The sequence below is a fragment of the Rhinolophus sinicus genome, linkage group LG09 (assembly GCF_036562045.2).
Source record: "Rhinolophus sinicus isolate RSC01 linkage group LG09, ASM3656204v1, whole genome shotgun sequence".
NCBI lineage: Eukaryota > Metazoa > Chordata > Mammalia > Chiroptera > Rhinolophidae > Rhinolophus > Rhinolophus sinicus.
Genome location: NC_133758.1, coordinates 64508893 through 64526236, shown reverse-complemented (window position 1 = coordinate 64526236; position 17344 = coordinate 64508893). Strand labels below are relative to the sequence as shown.

The following is a 17344-nucleotide window of genomic DNA, read 5'->3' as shown; positions in this document are numbered from 1 at the left end:
CAAAATTTTTACTCTCTTCTGTAAATATCGAAGGATGAAACTCTCACCAAGGTCCCAGTCAGGCATAGAGATCTTTGACTCACTTCTCCATGTGTTCATTCAATAAATGTTGATTGAGGGCCTACTGGGTGCCTGGTACTGTTGAAGGAGTTGAAGATACAGCAGTCGACCAAAATTTACATTCTAGAGAGAGGAATAAAGAGAATAAAACAAGTGAGTAATACATTATCAGATTCAAAGTCCTGTGAAATAAGTGAGAAAACTAAATGGAAAGTGGAAGGAAAATTTTTTAAATGTCTATTATGGAAAGTGGCAAGCATATATAAAAGTAGAAAAAATAATACAGTTGACCTGTGTTGGCAGAAACTTGGATGGTCCATATCTAGCATGTTGCCATCCCTACAGGGCAGTGGGCTGAGAGCAAGCAGCAAAGCTTGGCTAAGTATTCAAGCTCACAAAGTGGATTCCTAACTGTGATGAGAGTTTTGTAACACGTAATAATCATGAGACCAAGAGGGAAAGCCCAGTAGGATAAAACACACGCCAAGTAGGTTGTTGAGGTGAATATGACCACCCTTCCAGTATTTGTCTGCTGGCATTTCCTTGACCTTTTAAGAGAAGATGTGAGGGTAAGAAGTGGACGTACTGATTTGTTAAAAGACTCCCAAGGAACCAAGAGACACAGTTTTCACATATACGGCATAAGAAAAGTAAAGACCTAATGTATGTGAATGAATTCAAGAAGCCATATTTGTCCTCCTATTTCCAGACAACCACTGCAAGTCACTTTGTACCTTAAACAAGGAGTGAACTGTGATTAATGCATTTATGAACATCCTCATTTAAAAACAAATTGCACCACGGTTTCAGGATTCTAAATTGAAAAGTTAGTAGCAAAAAGAGCTGCTCCAAAATCCATACTCTATAAAATCCACATAGCTCATGAGGAGAATGACAAAACTATAGATCATGGGCCTTTATGCTCCAAAAAAAGGTTTCGAACCTGCTGTATTCATAAGGCCCTCTTGGAATAAAGGTATAAACATAGGAATGTAATACCATAGCTACCCTGCCTCATCATGTTGCCATATTTTTGTAAATAAGATTTATAATAACACAATAACATCATCAGCAAATTTTCATAAAAAGTATTGTGACTACTAATGCTCAGATTCAAGAAACCTGAATTCTTTACCAAGCTGTCGGATGTGCATCCTCCAGAGGCAGAGAAGCTGGAGGAAGACTTAGAGAAAGACACCACTCCCTCATGTAGTGGCATCGCCCCTTGGTGGCAGTTACTTGATGTCATACATATGATATGACCTAACAGTGAGACCTGAAGAGACTTTATCAAAGTTTTCCTTCTCATTACCATTTGGTGTCCACAGATAACAAGGATGTGCACAAAGCACTGTAGATTTAGGAATTTACAGGATTTACTCTCATGATACCCAACATCCATCCAGGTTGACATGTGAAATAAACTATTGCAAATCCTAAGGAAAATTGTTTTATAAAATTACCTGCACGCCTTCACCATCAAAAGATGCAAGTGTGAGATAGATTCGTTCACATTTTGGCATAGGCAGGAATTCAACTCCAAAATGGGTGTCAGGAAAATTTAACACATGTTGCAAATTAAGTATGAGGATAATGTACTGAAACGTCTCCCTTGCTGGTCTGTCATCCACTGGCCCCGGCCTCAGAATCAAAACACCATTTTCTCTATAAATAATTAAATATGAGCGGTCCAAGACAAGCAGGTGAAAATCTTATTTTAAATACTTCTTTCTGACGTCCTCCAGTCTGAAATATTTTTAAAAAGCATATTTGCCTTTTAATCATGAAACTCGCCCCATTCAAAATGTTAGTTAGCTAACATCTTCTTTCAAGCTACTCTTTTAAAAGTAAGTACAGCAAAATTACAGAACACAGTTAAAATATAAAAATAGAGATATAGTTACCTGGGTTCATATTATTTATGGAGTTGAGTTCTAATTCTGACAAACTGATTAGTGCAGCCTCCTCATGCCTAATAGAAACTGTGAGGACAATAGCTAGCATTTATTAAGAACATGATATATGTCAATTATTGTTCTAAAACGTGTGCATGTGGAATCTCACTTAATTCCCATCATAACCCTGTGAGTGTGCATCTGGAATAAGCACTCTCTGTAAAATGGGTACTACTTTTACAGCCGTTTTACCCGTGAGAAACTGAGGCATGATTTACTTAGTCACAGCCAAGGCAGTCTGATTTCAGAGCTTGCCCTCATCTGCCTGAATGGAGGGACAGGGTTCTGTGCAGTCTGGGGTCTTTCCTTACTGATACAAAACCATTTTTAAAAAATTATTCTGTTACTTTATCCTCTAAAATTTGAGGGGGTGACTTAAGAAATTAGTGTTTCTATTAGTAGGTGTTTGAACTATCAGAGGATCCCAGAACTATAGCTTGATGTGTTGAAGGCCCAGAATCCATTTGGGTGGAACATGAGAACTCTAGCCCTCTGCAAATCCTTGCTTTGAGAACTGCCACATTTATCAAAAAGCACACAGCAGAATTCAGCACGTATTTCAAGTTGGTCTGTTGAAAACACAAGTATGTAATGTAGTCAGTTTATTTGGGCTATCCTTTGTTGGTTAGGTACATTGGCAGTGAAAGAACTGAAGGCATAAACTTGGCAGCAACTTCAAAATATCCAGTTGGTCCCAGAACGTTAGCATGCTCGTTATGTGCATTTATTGTGCCTGAGTACCCTGCTGTCCAAATCTACCCTGAGTCTCCAATCAAGAGGAAGGATTGATAGGAACACTGCTAATATGACATGACTGGGGACAACACAGAGTGACATGACCTGAGGTGATGAAGAGAACACATGTGGTTTTCCCACCGTTCCCTGCCCCCTCCCTGCCACATAGCTTATGCATATTGCATCCCTCCTTGGCAGTCACAGACAGAAAAGCCAAAAGATGACTATGAAGCTGCATCCATCAACAACCCAATGGTCCACCTGGAATGCTGTCACCTTACAGATTGACTTGCACCCGCTGTCTGTATATACACTTTCTCACCTTTGGTTCTGGCACTAGCTCCAGGGGCCATCAGGTGTTTCCCCAGAGCTCATACACCTTTCACAAAGACCTAGCGATGCAGGATAGGAAATAAAAGAGTTATCAAGTTGGCATTTGCTCCAGTAAGAGGGAAAGGCAGCAAAAAAAAGGAACAAATTGTGTTTCAACCTAGGACCAGGATGTAGAGGAAATAAACATTAAAAATATACAAAATCTGTACATTTGTGGTTGCTGAACAACCTTCCAGGGCAGTAGAAGGGGACCCAGCCCTGGCCCCAAAACACAAAAGCTCAGAGCCCACGTTTCAGTATCTGCTTTGTTTTATATTCAGGACAATAGTTTATTCTTTATATGTAATGCCTGAATTTACAGCAAATACACGGGACTATAGCTGAATGATAGATAAGTGTCCTAAATGTTGGAAATTGTCAATCTACACTAATATATTGTATACAGACAGTAATTCCATAATTTCCTACATGGATTTTTGATTGACCTAGATGTTAGAGAAATGTCTTACAATTTCTAAAAATATTTTCTCTTCATTAAATGGGAATCGTGGTCTATTTTCTTCAGAGAGCATTCTGTATACACTGTCTTAAATTTTTCACCCACAATTCATAGATAGAATTGTATATTCAATACTAAAACCAAACTGCACATCATTTAATCTTTCTTTGAGAATTAAGAATCTTATTTTGAGGTCTCCCTGAAACTCAGGAATTTCATTATGACTTCAACTTGTATTACATAAGAGAAATATAAACCTTGCAGCTGGCAGGCCACCTGAGAATAGTGTACCACTGGGCAGTGTCTATCCTAGCAGTTTGGGAAGGATTCCTCAAGGGGTCTCCTCACTTTGGGAGTGAAAAATGAATACAATATGAACTCTTTCACTTTAGGGACTCAAACCAAAAACAAGGATTTTTCTCAGTATTATCATTACTTGCCTTATACACACTATAAAAATATACTCAGAAAACCAAGACCAAGGGCAACCTAAATTTGAAATTCCATGGTGGTAATCTGGCATAAGACAGGGTTTCTCTTTAGGCCAATGAATGAGAATTTTTTCTCCTTAAGAAAAAATCACTATTGTCTTTTAGGGGAGAGATAAAGGCTAAAGACACATAAAATAATGAGCTTAAAATGGATTTTCATTTCAAAAAAGTGCTGGGTCAATGGAATCACAGCAAAACTAGTTATGTGAAAATTGATTATAAATGAATAAAGAAACCAATAAGATAAGGATATCACATTAATGAAAAAAGAATTATTAAATTCTTGTCCTTTGTTATGTTCCTCTGACAATTAGTATTTCCTTCCTCATCAGATGATATAAATTCTAGGTAAATTTCCAAAGGAATTAAATAATAAAATTTGTTTTGAGGGAAGAAGGAAAAGAAAGAGAGAGAGACTGAGATAAAGGATGGAGAAAGTAAAAGTAAAAACGAGCATCTTTCAAAGAGCTTCCAGAACTTGAATTAAGTATGGCATTAATTCTTTTTCCACCAAGTCTTAGTCTTGGCAGGTTCCTGCTAAAACGCAGGAATTTCATGGATGTGGGAACTGGTGATGGAAAATGCATTATTATACACAACAATTGTTGTACTTGAGAGGAACTATATGGAGAAAAAATAACACCCTAGAATAAATACAAATGAAATTCATGTATCAAAACCAATACTGTGAAAATAGTTTAAATGTTTCTTGAATTTATATCTAGTCATTAACCTAAATGCAGATTTTAGTTCAAGCTACACTTCTGCTTCATGGTCAGAAGGCCTGAAAACCTGTGGTGTGGAAAATTGGCAGGATAAAGAATATTGAATTGGTCTCCATGGAAAAACAGATTTTGGCAGCCATAACCTCCTCCTTGAGTGCCCCCCCACCCCATCAAATTCTTCTATTTCAGTCTTGTCCCAGGAAAGAGACCAAGGGAATGCCATATATTAGTTAAAACAGCAAACAGATATCATCCTGGCCATTCACCAAAGAACCTTTCTCATTGGCCTCGAATCTCACTGTCAGGATGAGGCCCCTCAAAAATGTTCCAACCCTAGACTCTGAGAGCACAGAGGTCAGAGGTTTCCATTTCTACTGACTTTGGTTTCCTTCCTCCTTGGAGACAGGAGTGGAGTGAAGCCTCTGCCTTACCATATGACCCTAATGGAAACTGTAATTCACAAATGAAAACGGTCAATTCATTTGCAGAATTCCTTAAAATCTATTCCTCTCTTCCACTCCTACTCCCGTACTGCTTTAACCCCACATTCTGTCTGGTTACCTCAAAGAAAGTAGACATTCCCTCAGAGTTTTATTTAGTCTAGAGGACAAAAGCCAGGGACTTCTCCAAAATCATTTCTCCACCTAGGAAGACCCCACTGGCCCACTTCACTCTCTCCTGGGGCTAGTCCTAAACCCAGGCTTCATGAAGCAGGCAACTTTGGTGGGGAATATTTTCCTTCCAACCTCATTTCCAACCTCCCCCAAACCACACAGCTACAGAGGGATGTTCACTAGGCCCCCTCTGGTGGGTTCCAGCCCTTTGCATAAGCCAGTTGAGGCAAGAACTTCCTCGCCCCAGTGAATGTTGCATGCGTGTGCTGTACCTGTGCCTCTCTCAGTGGTTTTACCCTCATCTTTTCTCTCTTTGCAGCTGGTTAATAATCCACTAGCAAGTCAGGCTGCAGCGGCTGCAGCAGCAGCCATGGGCTCCGTAGCAAGCTCACAGGCCCTTGGCAATGCCCTCTCCAGTCTTCAGGGGGTCACGGGTCAACTAGTAACTAATGCACAAGGACAGGTGAGTGGGAGATGGGAACAAGAGTGACTTTTTATGGCAGATGGAACTTGGAAAGGAAATGGATTTCTTTTGCATGACAGTGATATGTAACTGCATCCATTCGAGGCAAATAAATAATGTTTACTAGCAATGTCAAGAATAGAAGGGTTGGGAGGTTTTTCTATATTTTAGAAGCGAGATGTTTTTTCCTTCCCCTAGAATGTCTAAGTTTTATTTTGTTTATATTTCTATATGGTGACTTCTGTTCTGACTTTAATTGAAGAAATTACTTTTCGTTATGGGGCATTCTTTTTTTTTTTTTTAAAGGTAAATTTTAAAAATAAAATTTCAGTTTTGCTTTATTTTTTTCATTCTTTTTAAACTTGGGTAATGGAGGAAACTGGTAAGTTCCCTTCCCTAATTGCTCTAAGATTTCTAAACTAGCCTTAATAAAGCCAATTTCTGAATGTGTGAGGAGGTGATGGGGAACGACTGAAGAAGTCCTATAAAAAGCATCAAAGAGAAAGGGTAAATTAGAGTGAAGCCCACTGCAAGTCAGGCGCACGAGCCTGGACTCTGGCTGGTTCTCAGGGAAGCTGCGTGGTCTCTTCATACCTGTAGGTTCACTTCAGTCTGCCAGGGCCAACAAGTCTTCCTCCCATCCTGGGCATTGCACCCATACCCTTCACCACTAAAGGGCCAGCACTGAGTCACCAAGATACTGATGGAGCTGCAGATAAGGATGGCTCCATCGTCAAGACCCCAATAAATGGAAAGGCTGCATGAAAAGCAAACAAGAGTTGAAGCTGATGGTATCGAGGTGCCCTCCATTCAAAGGCCTGACACAGAGCCCAGCCTCAGAGGCTAGGGCACCTCCATCTCAAATGTTGCTGTTACTAATGAATAAACACAAAGGAGAAAGAGCTGGCACCCTCTCCAAGATTTTTCCTCCCAGTTATTTAGCTGGCAGTGAGTTTGCGCAGCCCTCCTTGGCCTGCTCTGTGGAGAACAGGAATTGCAATGTCTTGAACCCTGTTTTTATTTTACATAAAGAGTAAACATAGATGCATTATAAGCTAAACCATCTCCATCTATGTCCCAGGGAAAAAAAGCTGACCTTGTTATATTTCCTGGGCGGGTGCAGGATTGTCCCGTCAGAACCCCGAGGGCTGAACAATGGAGCTTGTCAAAGAATGGCCCCAAGTAATGAATCATCTTATCACAGGTGCACACCACACATATTAAAGGAGGGTTGTATGAACACCGTGCCCTCCACAGTCACCTTTCAATGTCGGCTTTAACCCTTGTTCCAATCCCTTTTCATCAAAGGATCATTTTATGCAGCCGGCTCTAAATGGAGGCTCTCAAAAGCCTATTAAGGTTTCTGGAGGGATGGGGTATTGGTGTGAAGGAAAAGTTGGTTATAATATCTATAACTCATTCTCAGATCAGGTCAGTCCTGGAAGCTATTTCCTAGAGTTGGGCCCAAAATAGAACACCCGGATTCATTCCTGCCAGGCCGCTGGCCCTTGAGATGTAAATGTTAAGAGTTCAAGATAGAAACCTTATCCACTGATGTGTATTTCCCTCTCACTTTTCTGTTCCAGTGTACAAGCAAAGGGCACCACTGTGCCCCACCACTTGAGAACTTGTGATGGAGAAAATGCTTCATTGTTTAGAAGGAATTATTAGGAGTTCATTCTTTTGATAATTTAATAGCTAATCATTTTGCCAGTTACAAACCCATGCCCTTCTCAGGGGCTATATCTACAACCTTTGCTTTGTTTGGCTTTTGCCCGCCCCCCTTTCCAGAGGTAGCTCTCCCAGCCCATAAGCACCCATAAGGAAACGAGCTTCAAAGTAGAACCTAATCTCCATATAGTGATTAAGTGGTTTTATTTAAATGTGATTTTATTTAAAATTTTTTTATTTTACAAACTGTAGTTTGATAATTGATTTGATATTGTACACAAACCTCCTAAAGCGAAAATAAATTACATTTACAGAGAAATCAGTATTGCCCACTCGTGAAGTCTTGTCTGAGAGTTTTAGCAACGTGCCCAGTGGCATCATGTCCTCTTCCTAGTGCCAGAACAGACCTGGATACTCACAATTCCAAAGTAGATGAATTGGTCATATTCAAGTAGCACTATGCTTGTGTGTGTGTGTTTTTTAATCTTTGGAATATAATCACAATTATCTTCCCAGAAAAAGGTGCGTGCCCTGCATCTACTGGCACAAAGATACTGGTTCAGGCCTTATGAAGTGGTCGACTTACACCAGAAAAGAAGGGTGAGAATGACTGTACCCAGCCCATTTTCAATTCCTTACAAATCTCCACAGAAAAGGCACAAAAAGAAAACTCTCAATATATTTGGAGATTCTTTCATTTGAGTTCTTGACATTAACTATTTTTCATATTTGAAAATTCACCTGGAAGTAATAACCTTCAAATCTAAATGTACGTTTGAAAAGCATGTTTTACTCCATTGATAATTTGGTGAGGTAGGCATATAGAGAAGTCATCTCCACTGCTAGGAGTCTCTTGCCTACCTGGAAACCACGCTGGGCCAACCCAGTAATTAAAAGAGTCCTGACTGAATTTCGACCTGCCCAGGATTGGGCTTAGGCTCCACCTTTTTCTCATTGTGCGACTTTGGGGCAATGACTTACCCTTCCTAAACCAGAGCCTCATCCTCAAAGTTCTAATGCAGCCTTTGTGAGGCAGCCTGGGCTACAGGCTCGGGCTCATGCTCGCTGGGCAAGGGGTCCCAGGAGGCAGATGCCCCCCATCCCCCACAGAGAGACATGCCTGCATCTCCCAGTCAGGTTCCTGGCTCCTGGCTCCAGGCAGCCCACTCTCAACAGGAAGAAATCCCACCCCCTGGGACTTGCAGTTTTGCTCTTTTGTCTGGAATCTATGTTTCCATTTAGTGGATCTCAGTAAATTTAAAGGGATGGGAAATCTCAATATATTTAAGGGTTTTTGTTTTCTGCTTTTTTTCCAATCAGTGTTATGAGCAAATATGGAGGAAAAACTTCAGTCATTTTTATACTTTTCTGATCCTGCCATTCATTTGCAGTTAATTCATCAGAAGTCAGACATTGTTCCAAAGAGTGATTAATTTTAACAGAAATATGACCGTCTAAAGCCACAAAGTACACACCTTACCAAGGGATGTTAAGGCAATTTAAGATGTATCAGACTCAACTTCACTCTGAGGTGGAAAGGTAGCAAGTTTCCTATTGGTAATTAGTGATCATGAAATTTATAATGACTATCACAGTGCTGAGAAGAATATTCTAGTTCCCTTTACTTACCAAATCAGGAACTCATGCAAGTGTGGAAGCTAGGCAGTGGGCAAGCTATAGACTTGTATGAATTACCAAGCAGCCAATAACTAGCTCTGTGACCTTAAGCAAATTACTTGAGCTCTCTGAGCTTCAGTTTCACAATAAAATAAGGATAATAAAACCTAAATCCCTAGATGATGAAGATTAAATGAGATAATGTGTAGAAAAAGCCTACCATACTGCCTAAATACACAGTTAAAGACTCAATAAGTGGTTGCTATAATTATCATCATCATCACCACCATCATCATCATGGTTTAGAGTTTTGTCTAGCATTTTCTGGAAACCTATATTTGGTTTGGATATACAGCAAGAGGCAGTACAGTATACAGGCAAAAAAACATGGGCTTTGGAACCAGATGGCCATTCATCAGCTATGAGACCTTTGGCAGTGGACTTACCCTCTCCGTGCCTCAGTTACTTCATCTGAAAAATGGGAATAATGGCATCTGCTTCTAGGATGAAAGCACTAAGAATGGGGCAAGCACATAGTCATCATTCAATAATGTTACCACTCAGTAAGTGCTATCTGTTGTTGTTAGTCAAGCTGCTATGTTGTTTTCAGTTCACAACTGTGCACACAGACCCGCTGTGTGTCTGAGGACTTTGAGAATGTGAGAATCTTAGTATTTTATTTATTTTAGGACTAAGTTATTTTAGGGAAATGTCATCCTTACCCTGCATAGTTCAGAGTGTGTGTGTGTGTGTGTGTGTGTGTGTGTGTGTGTGTGACAGAGAGTGTGTTTTGTGTGTGTGTGTGTGTTCATAACACTCATTCAGTGGGTATGTTCAGGATTTGGCAAGTAGATTTATCATCGATTTGTTCAGCTATAGAATTGGCTTCCCTAATGCCCTTGGCAATATCTCCTTATTGGCATTATTGCAGAAAAGTAAAAGCAAATGAAATTTTATTTTATCCTGGGGCTAAAGAAAGCATTTTACATTTTAACTGAAGCTCAGAATGTTTCCTGATGAAATTAGTTCTCAACCACTGTGAAATTTTCTTAAGTGGCAGCAAGTCAAGACAAAGACCCTCCCTTAGGTCTTTAAAGAGCCAGTCAAGTAAAACAACAAAAAATCAACTAAACAACATTACATTTTTTAATATATAAAAAGAATGAAAAATTAAAAGGACGTACCCATCTAAGTTCCCCAAGAATACCCACACCATTTTTTAAATAAACAATGCCTGAGCAGAGCTGGTTTGGCAAGGCGAAAGGATTTGCTATAGGACAGGAGCTGCTCCTAAAATGACCACAAGGTCGTGATTAAAGGAAAACAATATGCTGATGCTGACAGAAGCCTGTGCGCTGTGGCTTAGAGGATACACCCGTGGCTGTGCAAAACCATGCATGGTGAGTTTCCTCTATTTAGCAGCTCTGGGTTGGAGAGGGGCAGATGAGGAGTCAGAACGCTACTAGTACGACGTCTCTGCACACCAACGGAAGACCCTTCTAATATCATAACTTGCAAATGTGGTGAAAATAGACGTCTTAGAGTTGAAGAAACATGATGCTTACATTGGGATGTTCCTCTGAATTATAATACTAGTAAGCTAAATAAACATCTTTTGAAGGCCAACGGAGTAGCTAAGAGCATGGGCTTTGAAGGAAACAGGTCTGATTGGAACACATTTTTAGCTTTGTAGTCTTGGATAAGTTATAGAACTGTTTCCTCATCAGTAAAACAGGAGTGACAAGACTTCTCACATACTTTTATATGTGTAATAGCAGGAAAAGTGCTTAGCACAGTGCCTGAGATGTCTTAAGCATTTAATAAATTCTATTAATTTATCAATACATTAATGTTATAGCTATTCTTTTTAGGATTAAATAAAAAGCAATTGACTCTGAACTATGGGTCACTAAAGTAATTCAACACATAATTTAAATAGAAAGATGAGACTCTTTTAAAGAAAAAAGCACTGCAAGATGATTAAGTTATAATCACGAAGATTATAACAAAGATTAAGTTACAACAAAGGTAAAGCTCAGCCAGAGGATTGAGATATAATGAATTTATTCAGTAAGCATCCATTGATCCCCTCTGTGGGTTTTACTAGATCTGTGTAGGAGAACTAACAAAACCATAGCTGCCCACATTCATAAAAGTAACTTCAAACCCTTTTGCAAAGGAGACAAAGTGTGTAACTTTGACAATGTGACTAGATCAAATGAAGTGCCGCAGGCATTTCCAGCTAAAGCCAATTGGTCAGGAATTCAGGGAGTTTCACATCTGCTTTCATGGCATTTTTTTATATTGAAATGTGTTAAATGTATAGAAAAAATAAAAAATAATTTTTTTCAAGAAATTAATACAAGAGACATCCTTGTTCAACCACCTAGATATTAACATTTTTCTATATAAGCTTCAGTTCTCTTGCTTTTTAAAAGAAATAAAACCTTACTGTTACAGCTTAGGCCTTAACACCCTCTTCTCCCATTCCTTTCCTTGCCTCCCTGGGGGTGATTACTATGATAAAACTAATGATTCCTTTCATGCAAGTTTTGCATTTTTACTAAAAAAAACAAATACTGATTTTTTTAAAGCTGTAAAATCACATGTACAGAATATCATTTTTAATACAAAAATAGAATATATTAAGACATTTTGCATAAATAAGAATCAAACACCTTTTGTTGAAAATTCAGCATAGATATCTAAAAAATCAGAGAGTTGATATCTGCATATTTTTCCCCAAATAATCTGAACAGAGAAATCTATTTATGTAATATGCTGAACTAATGGGTTTGGCCATGTTTTCTAAACCAACGTTCAAAACTGACTAAAGATTTTATTTTCTCATTTGTAATTATTATATGAAGTTTTTAAAAGGTGTAAAATTCAATCACATTTGGTGAAATACATACCAAATGACATTTTTAACAGAATAACATTTTTAAAATAAGCTCTTTCTAGAGACTGGGAAATATATTTTCATGGGGTTTGTAACATTATAAGAATTTTACCCTGGCTCATCCGAGTAATAACGATAAAACAATAACAACAATAAACAACCTCAATCTGTCTACTAACATATCAAATTTCCCCTTTGAGCCCAGTTGAGAGCTTTATTTCCTCATTTCAAGAGAGGCCATTGCATTAAAGCGGTGTTTCCCTAAGAGCGCGCCTCGAGCGGCCGGGGGTGGGGGAGTGAGAAGGGGGGGGACGAGCCCCTGAAGCTGCTGCACAAACAACGGTTCCCAGGAGAAACGCGGGGAGGCGCCCGCCGCCGTGTCTCCGCGCAGCCCAGTGGCGTGGGCGTTCCCTAGAGGGGCGCTCAGAGGACGCGTGACCCCCGGCGGCCACGCGGCGGCTGACGACTGTGGAGTGTCAGGGCAGGCGGGCCGCCCCGCACACAGACGCGCCACGCACCCTTTCACTTTCTTAACCCCAAATTTACCGTCCACCAGCTGTCACACAATTTAGGGTCGCAGGGCACTCTTTAGGAAACGCTACAGGAGCTGATTCACACCCATTCCAGCCCGCCTTTTCTCACGTGAAATAATGAGGTAAATCAGAAGGAACCGCTCCGGGGAGGTTCCGCTTGGCCGCCGCGCCTGGCGGCGATTCCCGTGGGGCCGTCCGGAGTGTACACACCTGCAGAGCAGGTTTGCAGCCAGAAGGAATCACAACTCTCGGAAAAGCTCCCAGTTCTGCAATGTGAACACCCAGGGCAGTGGAACATGTGGCAGCCCGAGGCCCCTGGCCGCCGCACGGCGCTCCCTGCGGCTTTGTCACCTGCAGGCACTGAGCGGAGGTAGAATGGAGGGGGCGGGGGAGGGGCGGATCTGAGGAGTGGGCGCCCCTTTGGCCCTCAGTTAGCTCCGCAGTAATGACGCGGGAGATGGATTTGTTGGGAAACCTTGTTCTTGTCGTAGCTCACCTGCAGACACGCGGGACGTAATCAGATCTCAGAGCCGGTCAGCGCCATCAGCCTGTCCTCCTTAGGGCAGGGAATTCTTCTGCCCAGACCAGGCTGCCCAGCCAAAGTTCGCCCCTCCCTCCGTCTCCCGCTTCCTTTACCTCCCCCATTTTTGACATGAAAGGGTTAATCCCATTAGTGTCATCAGCCCAAAGAGCTGGCCAACTTAAAGAACTGAAAATAAAGCACCCTCTGAAATCTTTCTTTCTACCCTCTTCCCCAGCAAAACTCAGCAGTGCCACCTCTCACATACAAGTAAAGGAGTGGGCAAAAATAGACAATAAAAAATCTAGTTTGGGGGATTGCCCCTGAAGGTTGAGACAAAGAACCAAGGTCTCTCTCATTTAAAGCAGAACCTTGGATTGTTGTGCTGTCACATTTTTTTCTGGCCACTGAATTTTTTTAAATTCATCATCTATGAGTATTTCATTTTCCTGGGAATAGGGAAATGTTTTCTTGTGTAGGCTCCTGGATGAAGACTGTTGACACAGTCTTTCTGGCTAAAGAATAGGAAAAGGGCCAATTAACTAATGGAGCAACCTAACTAACAGCTATCATTCTAAACAGGTAATAAGTTAAAAGACACCATTTACAAACAGTTCCCTCAGAGGTAGTGTGACTTCTCGGATCTTTGTTTCACTAGCATAGCTTACATTCTAATTAGTGCACCCTTATGGAAAAATAATATCACTTTCTAACGTTCACGTGGCTCATTTCAGTGTGCAATGCTCTTTAACCATCTTATTTCCTAGAGCAGCAATAGGTTTTAGCTGAATGTTCCTTCAGGCTAAGTGAATTCTAAAAAAGAATAATGGAAATAATGATATCTCCCTTGCACTGAGCCTTCACCATGGGGCTGCTATCATCTGTGATCCTGTTGGAGCACGGGTTTGATTATCTGTAATCTGCAGGCATGATTATCCCAGCTGTGCAGATGAGCAAACTCAGAATGCCGAGAGTCAAGGCTGCTCCCTAGGATGACACCTTCAGTAAGTGGCAGAATTGAGATATGAGCCCAAAGTCCACACCCATCCTCTCTTACAGCCCTCACCATCTTGGGTTCAAAAACCTAGGTTTATTTCCTTGATTCTCTATGTGCCACAAACTCCAGAACCTTCATTGTTCCATCTACAAATAGGAATTGTAATTCTTGCCCTAGCAATCTTATAGAAGGTATAAAAATACACACCTTAAAACTGTAAAGACCTAGAAACCTGGCCAAAATAAATACGGGGTATTTTATTCCATGTTCTCACCATTATTATTTTTGCTGATTAAAGGAACAGGTAAAGTAGATTCAGGGAAATCTCCAAAGGAGATAATCTCAAAAAGTTGACCTCATGTCTCCACTGCATTGTGCCAGAGAAAATCAGCCTCAAAGCCTCAGGGTCTGGTGGTCTGCAGGTCTGCAGCTTCCAGCAAGGCACCTTATCCATGAGGAAAGCAGTGCATGGTGAGTGCTTCATAGGGGGCTCTCCAAAGTGAGTCTTCCATTGGGCTGTTTATAATATCACACAGCAAAATGATTTTAGACTTAATTAAGCTCCCGAATTGGCAAGGCCCCAGATATTTCTAGGTTCTTACCTTTGGAAGCTGCCCCACTAAGAAAAAGAGAGATACTTGTTACTGTATTATGAGTCTAAGCCACCACTGATTTTAAGTTATATCACCAATGGAATAACAGCTTTTTGGGAATGAAAGAAAATACTACTTCACTAAATAGATATGTCCATTATTCGGGGCAGTCTAACTTCACAAATATTGAAAGTGTAAAAATTGTTGGGGGTCTTATAATTAAGAAAACATGTTATTTGTCTGATAATTCCCTTAACCAAAACCAGTCTCGGAAAGACTGCACACTTGGCTGTGGATGATGACTCTCTTTTTAGTATTAATATTTAGTTTCTAATAAAAAGTCAGGGATGGAAGTAGAAGCTATTTATGTCGCAGTTTTTCCAACTAGAGAATGAAAATTAAACTTGATTTGGGTCTGGGGACATGGAAAGAGAGAAATTTCTGAATTTTGACTTAGCATCCCTAGAACATCAGCTTTTCTGCAAATGATTTTTGTGGTTAAGCAGAGCATTATCAGAGGGGGAAACATTAAATTCACATGTGAGATACATTCAACTTCCAAATAAATGTTCACTGTACAATAATGCACCCAACTTTCTTGTAGACCTATGAGTTGTTGACATGATCCATTCTTCTTAAAGATGTAGGCATCATGTCAACTCACAGGACAATAAGAGAGAAAGAGATCAGAGATAGGTAAGAATGGAAAAGTCACAACTCAGAAAAGTGAGAGGACCCAGGTTCAAGTTCAATGTACTGAACTAAGTCTTTCTACGATTCAATTGAAGGTAATATATTAGCCGTAGGACATTGCTCCAAATTGCTCATTAATACCCCTTTTCACCTTGTAAAAAACAAAACAAAACAAAACAAAAAACAATGCAGATCCTGAGAAGATGTCATAAGGTGGAGAGTTCAGAATATAACAATAAAGTCAAGATGTGAAACGGCTTTAAACTTATAAGTAGATGGCATCAATCAAACAACACAGAGACATACAAAGGAAAGAAAAAACATTACACACACTCCTTAGATCTGAAACTTGCCAATAGATATTCCCAAAATCCAGTCTCATCAGAGTAACAGAGGTAGACAGTGCAGCTATCTGTGTGCTCACTGGAAGGCAGCCCCAGGTAAAGAGCATAGGCTTTCAAATCAGATGCCATCGCCACGCAGCTCTACTACCCCAGGAAGCCCCCGGTCACTCAGTTTCAGGTTCTCTTCCATGCAATGACAACCATGTCTTCCTCCCGGGGCTCTTAGGAGGATTAGTACTAACAATAATAAAATTAATAAATTGCTGTCATTGGTTGTGCATTCTACATGCCAACAAGTGCTTAGCATTTGATATATTACTTCATCTTGACCACAACCACAAAATATGTTTTATCCCCATTGTACAGATTAAGAAATTTCCAAGATCACCCATCTGGAAATGCTGGGATTCAAGCTCAGTTTTGTCTGGTATCAGAGATTGCTCTTAATCAATAATTCAGAGCTCCAACAATAATTTAATTTTTTTTGTTTTCTTCACCAATGTTTCCCAAATGGCTAGAATAGCACCTGCACGTGATAAGCATAAACAGAGTTATAAAATCAGTGGACCAAATGGAGTATTTCATATAAGCTAATACATTATCCACTAAACATTTTACATAAATTCATCATTTTCATTTCATTCTCACAATGATCTTGCACTGTTATCTCTAATTTACAGCCAAGGAAACAAGGCTTCGAGAAGCTAACCAGCTTCTCAGGGCCACACAGTTGGTAAGTGATAGAGCCTAGATTTGAGTCCACATCTGGCTGCTGCAAAGCCAGCTTCCTTCTGAGTGAAGCCACTTTCAGCATGATGTGGATAAGTGACTAATACCGTAACTAACCTATGAAATAGTCATTCCATAAACATCATGCTCTCTTCACCCACACACATTTTAATCCACTTAGAGAGGCTAATCTAAAGTAGGGTCTATTTAAGATATTGAAGGTTTATGTAGAAACGCTTGTAAGCATAATGCCATCCAGCATTACCATAGCTGATTAAAATGGTATTTGTCTATTCACTTAACTTTTTTCAATTTTTTGAAAAAAAGTTTCAGGGTGTTGGAAGTAAAGGTCAAAAAGGATGTTAACAGCTTGGCACAACACCTGGCACACAGTGGATACTATGTAAGTCCTGCCTCTGTCACTCATGCCCTGACCACCTCGGCCTTGAAACCCATGGTTACTCCAGCACGCAGAGAGGCCGGTGTGTTGATTCTGAGTTTGCTGCTCACACCCATTGGTAACAGGATAAGCTGACTGCCTAGTTTTCCCCAGATTACCAGCAACAGAAGGCTGGCCATGCCAGGCTTGCCCCTACAACATCACCACGTGGCTGCTGGGTACAATAACGTCCGCTTTTCCTTATAACAAAACGGCCTGTATTTAATCAGAAGGCGGGGCCACAGGGGTATTACCTGCTAGGTTCACTTAACCACTGTTGGTTTTCTCTGATGCTCTAGAATAAAAACATTTCTATCTGCCTTCAGTAAATCTGCAGATGAGTTTAGCAAGCTATCCCAGACAACCAAAAGGAGGAGATTAGTGGTATGTACAGCTAGAAAAACAAGTCGGTTTTAAATTCACAAGGAATT

The 17344-nt window shown here is 40.4% G+C and overlaps 1 protein-coding gene across 6 annotated transcripts in view; it reads left to right on the top strand.

Annotated features, from left to right (window-relative positions):
* POU6F2 (POU class 6 homeobox 2) overlaps positions 1-17344 on the top strand; it is a 485143-nt gene that overhangs the window by 427211 nt on the left and 40588 nt on the right. For 5 of the 6 annotated variants that reach the window (XM_074340527.1, XM_074340526.1, XM_074340525.1 and 2 more), the window contains exon 6: positions 5732-5875. The exons of the other annotated variant lie outside the window; for it this stretch is intronic. In XM_074340527.1, coding sequence (XP_074196628.1) covers positions 5732-5875 — 144 coding nt within the window. The remainder of the gene's footprint in view (positions 1-5731; positions 5876-17344) is intronic. 6 annotated transcript variants of the gene reach the window in all.